The sequence below is a fragment of the Calonectris borealis genome, unplaced genomic scaffold (assembly GCF_964195595.1).
Source record: "Calonectris borealis unplaced genomic scaffold, bCalBor7.hap1.2 HAP1_SCAFFOLD_74, whole genome shotgun sequence".
NCBI lineage: Eukaryota > Metazoa > Chordata > Aves > Procellariiformes > Procellariidae > Calonectris > Calonectris borealis.
Genome location: NW_027441476.1, coordinates 101359 through 110748, shown reverse-complemented (window position 1 = coordinate 110748; position 9390 = coordinate 101359). Strand labels below are relative to the sequence as shown.

At 52.9% G+C, this 9390-nt stretch overlaps 1 protein-coding gene across 1 annotated transcript; it reads left to right on the top strand.

Annotated features, from left to right (window-relative positions):
• The first annotated feature begins 1805 nt into the window (after positions 1-1805).
• Positions 1806-5491, top strand: LOC142076621 (olfactory receptor 14C36-like). Its single transcript, XM_075138905.1, has 2 exons — positions 1806-1863; positions 4494-5491. The coding sequence occupies exons 1-2, from the start codon at positions 1806-1808 to the stop codon at positions 5489-5491; spliced, it is 1056 nt and encodes a 351-aa protein (XP_074995006.1).
• Positions 5492-9390: the final 3899 nt, after the last annotated feature.

The following is a 9390-nucleotide window of genomic DNA, read 5'->3' as shown; positions in this document are numbered from 1 at the left end:
TTCACTTACTAAACTGTCTTTGTCTTGACCCATGAGTTTTTCTCACTTTGCCCTTCCAATGTTCCCCCCCATCCCGCTCGGGGGGAGTGAGCGAGCAGCTGGGTGGGGGCTTAGCTGCCAGCTGGGGGAGTCAACCCACCATGTAATTTGCCTTATTTCTACTTTCACTAAAAACAGTAACAGTAACATGCTCTAAAATAATTTCTTCTTCTTCTTGATGGTGATAAACTTAATTTCTTTAATGTTATGCCTTTCACCTGACTTGATCCCCATCCACTGCTGGTTGTTCTCCTCCAGAGTCCTGCCTTCAGGCACAAAGGCCTGGGAGACTCCACCTGTATCATTCTCCTGAGTAACTCAATGTCTTCTCCGCTGGAGCCCCAAGGCTCTGCTACTTGCCATCTTCACCCCCCTGGCATCTGGGACCCCACAATTTCATGGTCACTACAGCCAAGGCTGACACTGATTATCGCATTCCTGACCAGCTCTTCCTTTTTTGCCAGTACTGGATCCAGGCGGGCATCCAGGGCCCTTGTTGGCCCACTGGGCAGCTGTATCAAGAAGTTGTCCCAAGATCCTCCAGACTGTTTGCTCCTTGTTTTGCCTGGTCCGTGAATGCCAGGGCAATTACAGTCCCCCACAGGAACTGGCTTATTGACCTGCAGACTTCCTTGGGTTGCTGACAGAAGGCTTTTCCTGCTTCCTCACCCTCATTGAGTGGCTCATAACTGCCAACACGATGTCAGCCTTACTGGCTCCCCTAATCCCCAGCGACAGAAGCTAATCATCCGGGAAGAGCTCCATACATCTGAGCTGCCCCTTCACACTGGAGGCATCCCCCATCCTCACCTTCCCTGCCACTCTATTCTGCAGAGCCTCTATCCCTCCACCCAGGTGAGCAAGCTGTCCCACCACATCTAATTTGATCCAAAAAATCACAGTGCTGTGAGGCGCCAGCTCCTCCTGTCTGTTCTCCACCTCCTCCTGCCTGTGCACGTTTGGGCTGCAGCATCTCAGCCGTGGCACTGGGGCTGAGCACAGGCTCCTTGCAGGCAAACGTGGTAACAGGGACCCAGGACCCCACTCTGCTTCACATACTGGAGTGTTTGGCAGATGTTAACGTAACAAGGAAATGAGGTGCTCACAGACTGCCCTGAGGTCTCCAAGGCCAGAGAAACAAGGCTGGGCAGCAACACCTTGTCCAGGGAGACATTTGGTGACTGCAGAAACTCTGCAGGGCTGTGGGGCTTGCATACCATGCTCCCCATACCATCAGGCAGGTGAGTAGAGGTTCAGAGAGAGGAGAATAGTCAAGGGTGGAAAACACAATTACAGGGCTGGGCACTCTGGTGCGACCTACCTCCCAGTCCTACAGCACCAGCAAGGGATGGACCTTGCATCTGTGCCATGGTGTTGGTGTTGAGGTGACGGCATACAGGCACCAGACCCCTTTGGGAGGCCCTGGGATGTCTGCCCCACACCAGCTCCAACAGGGCATGGCTTTCCTAGAGGTCCTCTGCTGTGTTTGCCTGCTGAGTGGAGTTGTATTAGGCACTCCAGGCATCTGGTATGGCACTGGAGGCTTTTTTTTAAAATGAGAACCCTGAAATAAATAAGATGTCTTCAGTGCAGGGATGTGGACATAGCTTTGCAGTGACTGGTGCTCTAGTAAATGCAATGGATAGAGACCTGGGTCTCCTTCTGGGGCACTCCTCTGGTCAGCTCAAGAGCTCTGCCTGCTCCAGAGATATATGTGACAAGGTGCGCTCAGGTGCCCTAAACATACAGGTCTGGTGTCATTTAGGATGGCCAAGGAAATCCCTCTTTCCCTCCCAGCCCAGCGGATGCTTGGGAAGGATGCGGGTATTCTCAGAGGTTTTCCATCAGAGCTTGCAAACACTTGAAGACGTCTTGGACCATCCCGGCCCTTCAGTCGGGGGCAACTGTGTGTGAGCAACTGAGTGCCCACAGAATAAAGACCAGGGGCTCAGAGCAGGGACTTACCTGCAGGCAACGCTTTTGTGCACCCCTGTCCTGAAGCAAGAAGAATCCCAGCTCCTGTGGCTGTGTGGGGTGCATGGGGGGAGCTGAATCCTGCTTCTTCCAGCTGGGGATGAGATGCCTGCACGGCCTCAGCTGAACCCCCGGCACAGGGGAAGCCAACCCCTCCCTGTCCCTGTCTGTGCGCTTTTTGTTATGGGACAGGAACCGCGGTGTCCAGAGGGGAACATTTACACCTCTCGCAGACAACCACGCTCTGGTAGGACAATTTCTGCTGCAGGAATCAGTCCCCCTCCACTGTTTAGAGCGGGACCATTAGTGATTGCTTTTGATGACTCCAAATTAGACTCCGCAGGGATGATCCTGCTGCCTTTCAGGCTCTGTCAGCCCTGGAGCCCCAGGGACACCTTGAGGGAGCCCAGAGAGGGCAGAGCAAGTGCTGCCTTGGGCTGGTCCTCTGCTGCTGGGCTGGGCTGGGCTCCTGGGATGGAGGGAGCTCATGGCAAGCGGGCAGCGCTGCAGAGACAGCTCTGCCCAGGAGCAGCTCCTCTGCGAAGCCCAGCAGGGCTGAGGGCACTGCCTGCGGGCAGCGAGGGGAGAGGAGAGAAGCAAGAGAGAGGTTAAAGGCAGCGAAGAGTGGGAGGATGCTGAGAGCTCAGTGGAGGAGAAATCTTCACAGCCCTTGACACAGTAAGTCTCTGGCTGCAGGGCAATGTACCTGAGCATCCTGGAGGGATCTCCTAGCGCTGGCGCATCCCAGAGCAGATAGGATCTGGCAGGATGGCTCTCAGGGTTTCTTCCGTGTAGAGAAGGACGTGCTCCAGAGCAGGGCTTCTCTGCTGCACCCTCAGAGGGATAGGGCATGACCACCCCCTTCTTCCAGGGAGGGTTGCAAGGATGTGCAGCTGGGTGTGCACCCAGGGGTGCCCAGGGCTGTCCTTCTGAGCAGGGTCCCTGCACCCCAGGGGCTGTGTGCTGGGGCAGGGACTCTGCTACCTGCCAGGGTCAGCACTCAGCCTGCCCGGGGAGCTCCCCACAGCGCTGTGGGGAGAAGCTGGGGGTGGAAGGAGCAACCCCCAGCAGGGCAGGGTCCTTCTGCTGTCGAGAGGGTGCTGTATGGGTGAGGGCTGCTCACAGCTCCACATCACCCCCAGGACGTTTCTGAAGGGAGTTCTAAAGAGGAAGGTCAAGGCGGGGGTTACCTGAAAGGGAAGGTATCTGTGCTTTGAGGTTTTCCTCTTGGTTGTCTGGGTGAGCAGTGGGAGATGGGAATTTATTTCTCTGTTCCAGAGGAGGCACTGAGACCCCCAACTGTCATTAGGACTGGTCTGAGCTGCTCCTCAGGTCCTGCACACACAGAGATGCCCCTGGGCCGTGCCCGGCTGCCAGGAGGGGTCTGCAGGGCAGAGCTGAGCACACAGCGGGTGGGACGGGGTCTGGGAGCACTGACAGGGAGGAGACAGGGAAGCAGATCCCGGCAGGGACAGCTCCAGACAGCTGAGACATGGGCAGGGAATGGGAGGAGAGTGCTGACAGAATAGTCTGGCAGGGCAATGGGAGCACCCCCCCGACAGCTTTTTCATGTCAGGGTTTTCAGATCATGAGTCAGCTCCTCGTCAGCCAAACCTCCAGCAGAGCAGACTCTCCTGGCTGCCAGTATGTCCCTTCCCGGCCTTGCCTACCCTTGCAAAAGCACTGTGGAATTTCTCCTTGTGTCTCCAGTTGCAAGAACCCATGTTCTGGTTTTGAGGCTCTTTGGGGATGGGGGTTTCAGCTGCAGCTCAGACTCTCACCCTATGGGTCCTGCCATGCAGATGTCTCCATGGTAGGAAGATGTCCAAGAACCCTTCTAATCAGTGAGCTCTGGGCAATGCAGTGCACGGGGTGGGAAAAAGCTGACTCTCCCTTTAGGACATCCTAATGGAAGCGCACAGCTCTCCATCAAGGTCTTTGTCATATCTGGGAGACCAACAGAGAAGGCGGGGAGTAACTGGGCAGTGGCATGGGGGCAACTGGAATGAGTCCAAGACCAGGACTGATGGACAGACTGGCTGTCCTCACTCTGCACTGAGGGACAGTCCCTTTGCCTCCCAGCACCCTCAAGATTTCACATGGAGTGCAGTACAAATGCAATAAATGCTCCTAGTAATGAAACAGGCAACTAGAAGAAAATAAACAGCCAACACTCTTCTGCAGTCAAGTGAATGGAGAGTGAATGGATGAATATCCATCACGAGTTGATTTAACCAGAGGTCACTCCTTGTTCTTATTTACCTATTGCTGTAGGGCAGAACTAACTCCTCCAGAGCCCACTGCAGAGTCCTGTCTTCCCAGTGGCATCCTCAGCCACCACAACCCAGCGCTTGTGCAAGGGAGCTGCTCAAAAGTCTCTGAAAGGGGAGAGGCAATTTGGGGGGTTAAATGAAAAATGGCTTTGATTTTGCTCAGAGGAATCTTCCCTTATTTGTCACTGCCTTTTCCTCCTTGGACAGGTCCCCTTGCCCTGAGGCAGCAAAAGTCCAACAGCAGCTCCATCACCCAGTTCCTCCTCCTGGAGTTTGCAAATACATGGGAGCGGCAGCTCTTGTACTTCTGGCTCTTCCTGGGCATCTACCTGGCTGCCCTCCTGGGCAATGGTCTCATCATCACCGCCATAGCCTGCGGCCACCGCCTGCACACCCCCATGTACTTCTTCCTCCTCAACCTCTCCATCCTCGACCTGGGCTCCATCTCCATCACTGTCCCCAAATCCATGGCCAGTTCTCTCTGGGACAGCAGGGTCATCTCCTTCTCGGGATGTGCTGCACAGGTTTTTTTCTTTCTCTTTTTGATGTCAGCAGAATTTTATTTTCTCACCATCATGGCCTATGACCGCTACGTTGCCATCTGCAAACCCCTGCACTACGGGACCCTCCTGGGCAGCAGAGCTTGTGTCCACATGGCAGCAGCGGCCTGGGGCAGTGGTTTCCTCTACGCCATGCTGCACACTGCCAATACCTTTTCACTACCCCTCTGCCAAGGCAATGCCATAAACCAGTTCTTCTGTGAAATCCCCCAGATCCTCAAGCTCTCCTGCTCACACTCCTACCTGAGGGAAGTTGGGGTTCTTTTGGTTAGCGCTTTTGTATTTTGCGGGTGTTTTGTTTTCATTGTTCTATCCTACGTGCAGATCTTCAGGGCCGTGCTGAGGATCCCCTCCAAGCAGGGACGGCACAAAGCCTTCTCCACGTGCCTCCCTCACCTGGCCGTGGTCTCACTGTTTATCAGCACGGGCATGTTCACCTACCTGAAGCCCCCCTCCATCTCCTCGCCAGTTCTGGACCTGGTGGTGGCAGTTCTGTACTCGGTGGTGCCCCCAGCAGTGAACCCCCTCATCTACAGCATGAGGAACCAGGAGCTCAAGGTTGTCCTGAGGAAACTGGCTGGATTTATTTCAGCATCCATAGACTGCCTACCTTCCTCTGCAAATGGCTTCCTCTGTGTGTCGTGACAGGCCAAGCCTGTCTTCCCTTTTTTTGTTTGTTTTTTTAACTTCTTCCTCTTGTGATGATGTTGTCTACAAGGAAACGTCATTATTCATCCCCTCCTACTGATGTATCTACCTGTCTTGTGTGACCCAGAGACTTTGTGCAAATGAGGGGCCAGCTGTCTGTCTATTTAAGCAAAACAAATGAACCTGGAGCAACATCCTTGCCTGAGATCCATCCTCAGCGGAGCAAGAATGAATGGGAATCTAAAACCTCTTTCTGGCTGCACCAGCTCTCAGGGCAGGCTGCTCCATCCCTGGGGCAGCAGGAGCAGCCTGAGGACCCCTGGAGCCAGGGCTGTTGTGCTGGCCTGGGGAGAGGGGATGGTACGGAGGGGCTGCAGCCCTCTTAGGATCCCCTGGCGAGGAGAGCAGAGGACACAGGGTGCCACTGACCTCTGTTTCCCTGCGCTATGGATGTCCCCCATCTCTGGGGCTGACCCCCAACAGCTGCCGTGCCCTTCAGCGGGGCTGGGGCTGTGGTGTGAGTGCCCAGAGGTCTGCAGCACCCTGCGGTGAGCTCGGTGGGGCCGGGTGAGACTGGGCAGGGGAGGTGGAGAGAGGGCAGGGGAGGTGGGAGAGCTTGGACACAGCTGGGCTTGGCTAGAACGTGCCCAGGAGAGAAAACCATCGGTGTAGAGCTCATGACCATGCAAGGTGAGGGCACACCCCAGTGGGTTTGTGCTGCCAGAGCCTGGTCTCGTGGAGGGAATTGAAGACATGCAGGTTCAGAAGAAAGGAGCCTGGTCTGTGCCCTCGGTGGCATTGACAGACCAGGAAGGTGGCCCAGGACACTTGTCACCCCCCAGCCTCTCTCATTGGCCATTTCCATGCTCACCGTGGTGAGGTTTAGTTATTGGTCATTAGAACCAGTAGGAAAATGCAGGGCTGCTGCTGCATGGGGAGGGTGATTTAATAACAGCAGACACAGATGGGGCTGAGGGACTCAATGCTGCCTTTGCCTTAGTCCTTACTGAAAAGGTCTCCAGGACTCTGTGCTTAGGGAAAGGGTTCAAGGAGGAGGAGAGCACGTATTGGCAGGAAATCCCACAAGGACAATGCCAGTTTCTGCCCCTGCAATGGACTAACCCTGGCCATGGCACAGGCTGTGAGCCTCCTGGCTGGGGAGCAGCCCTGGAGAGAAGGTCTTGGTGGTCAGGGATCTGGACAGGAGGCAGCCGTATGCCCTGAAGCAAGGGAGGTCAACAGCGTCCTGGGTTGTATGACCAGGAGCATGGTCAGGAGATCGAGGGGAGGGATTAGCCAGAATACCGCATCCAGTTTTGGGACCCCCAATACAAGTAAAATATTGGCAAGCTGGAGGAGCTTTAGCAAAAGGCCCCCGAGATGGTCAGGGGCTGGAGCACTTTGCCTTTGAGCAGAGGCTGAAGGAGCTGGATTTGTTCAGCCTGGTGAAGGCTGCCACTACCTACAAGGAGGTTATGGAGAATAAAGAGCCAGGCTCTCCACCATGGTGCATGTTGAGAGGATGAAAGGTAACGGGTGTTGGGTGAAACAGTGTTCAATCTGGAGATAAGGAAAAGATTTTTCACCAAGCTCAGGGTTAGTCCTGAGCAGGGTGGCCATGGGCACTGCTGCCCTCCTGCCTGGCACAGCTGGTCAGGTGGCGGTAACAGAGGTGCCCCCAGAATCAGCACCCAGGTGGGTCTCTTTCGCCTGCATCACCCCACATTGGACCCCACATTCAACAACCAAACACATCCTTTTACTGGCATCTCCATCTCCCCTGTCCCATGGGATGACAGAGCCAGCGTGGGACATGTTATGTTGTGATCACGCAACACCATGGGTGCTGAGATCAGATTCTATGGTGTGGATCTGACCCCACCAAGAAAAGATGCTGTTAAACAGCAGATTTGCACTGGTGGCCACCCTGTTGGTTTTGCAAGGGAGGGCTTCTCCCAATTAACTAAAAGGATTTTCTCTTACCAAGATGGATTTGGTATTTCAGACTGTCACTGAGGTTCTTCAAAGTCAATCTGCAGTCATGTCCATGGGCCTTCAATAGGCTGGTGCTGGACTGGGGCTTTTACTCCAGCGTAATCTGTGTTTGTCATGGCATAAGAAAGATGGCACCAGCAATCATGTCAGGCCACCACTCAGTGTCCTTCACTGTGCTCAGAGTGTTTGCCTTAGCTCATGGATAAACCAGATTAGATCTCCGCAAGTATTCTGAGGAACAATCCAATGCTTTTTGCCTTTTGCATCTATGGCATAATAAATATTACTTTCCCTTAATGGGTGGATTGACCTGATGGGTCTTTCACATTACTCCCTTTCATTTCACTCGTTCGAAGGGGATGTTTTCCCAAACTGGGGCAAGCTGACGAGCTCCACCACAGCCACTTGAAGTGACTGGCTCTTGAATTTTTCAGCCTGAGTTGGCCATATATGCCAAGAGAGTTCATAAATGCTCATTGGTCTACTAATAATTGGGCGAAGTTTCTGGGGTTCCCAATGGCCATTTCAACTCTTTCCCCAAGAATCCACTGGTAAGGGTGGCAGGATCTGTGGTCCCAGCCCACAGGAACTTGGATGTCCCCGGCAGAACCTACAGACCTTCTCCAGGACTTACTCTTGAGTTCCCAGGCTGCAGTGATTGGATTGCATTGATCGTGTCTTATGTTAGTGATTTTACGTTGCTCTGCTGGAAACTGAGGTGCTGTTCTAGCTTTGTCTAACACACTTCCTAAAACCTTTACTTCTGTTTCTGAATCTTGTACTTTTCCAGCTTGTAACTCCAGCTATGTAATTTTTAACCAGACACTGTGTCTGTGGGCCCTAAGATCTTCTTCTCTTCTGATTAAGGTGGTTCTTTTAATTTGGTGATTTCCTCCTCCTCTGCTTTCCAGATGTCCTTTTGTACGCTCTTTATGGTCTCATCTGCTTCTCTCAGGAGATCCTGTGAATCATATCGAGGTTCAAATGGCACAAGCTTCCTTTTTACTGCCTTTTAAATTTTCCATTTTTAAATGACTAACGTATGTTTCACAGGCTTCAGAGGTGGAATTTGCTACTTGAAAACAGTCAATCCTCCAAGGGCATTTCCCTTGTTTAATCACCCACTTACGGAGTTTTGTAACATTCTTTTCCTTCTTAACACGTTTTCTAGCTCAAGCTGCATGATGTGTTTCATCCTGTGCACTTCCCATGCTGCCACTACCCAAGCAAACCCTAACAAGAACTTTGCTGCCTACCAGCGTTAAATCATGACACACCCTCACTCACAAACCTTCCACTGCTATTGCAGTGCTTCTCTCCGAGTTTATGGACCACGGAATGAAATTGGGATGACGCTGTTCCTTAGGACAGCTTCCCAGAAAAAAATGCTGTTTGAGTCCAACTAAGGGTGTGTCGGTGCCTATTCTTGAAGTCAGCCAACCAAATATTAAATGAGCGAAGAGTTATTTGTTGAGGGATGTCTGTGCGTGGGAGCAAATTCTTCCTCCAGTCCAGCAGTGCAGTACCTTTACACTATAGGGTTGGGAAGCTGTCCAGGAGCTTAAAACCAACCAATGACTTAGACCCTCACCCTGGGATAACATATTTGGGATGGGTCTTGAGGAAACCAGAGGGTAAGGGGTTAAGATAAATACTCTCAAAAAGGAGAATTTTTACTCCAGCACTGCAACACTGTACACAGGTGTGGTGGGTTGATCCCAGCAGGCACCTAAGCACCCATACAGCCACTGGCTCATTCTCTTCCAGAGGGATCGTGGAGAGGATCAGAAGAGCAAAACTGAGAAAACTCATGGGTTGAGATAAAGACAGTTTATTACGTGAGGCCAAGCTGTGCACACAAGCAAAACAAAATAAGGAATTTATTCACTGCTTCCCATCAG

Bases quoted from the DNA above. Each gene is read 5' to 3' on its own strand.
- LOC142076621 (XM_075138905.1), top strand. From the start codon at position 1,806: ATGGCCAAGGAAATCCCTCTTTCCCTCCCAGCCCAGCGGATGCTTGGG. The intron at 1,864-4,493 runs GTATTCTCAGAG...CTCCTTGGACAG, and splicing joins GATGCTTGGGAAGGATGCGG to GTCCCCTTGCCCTGAGGCAG.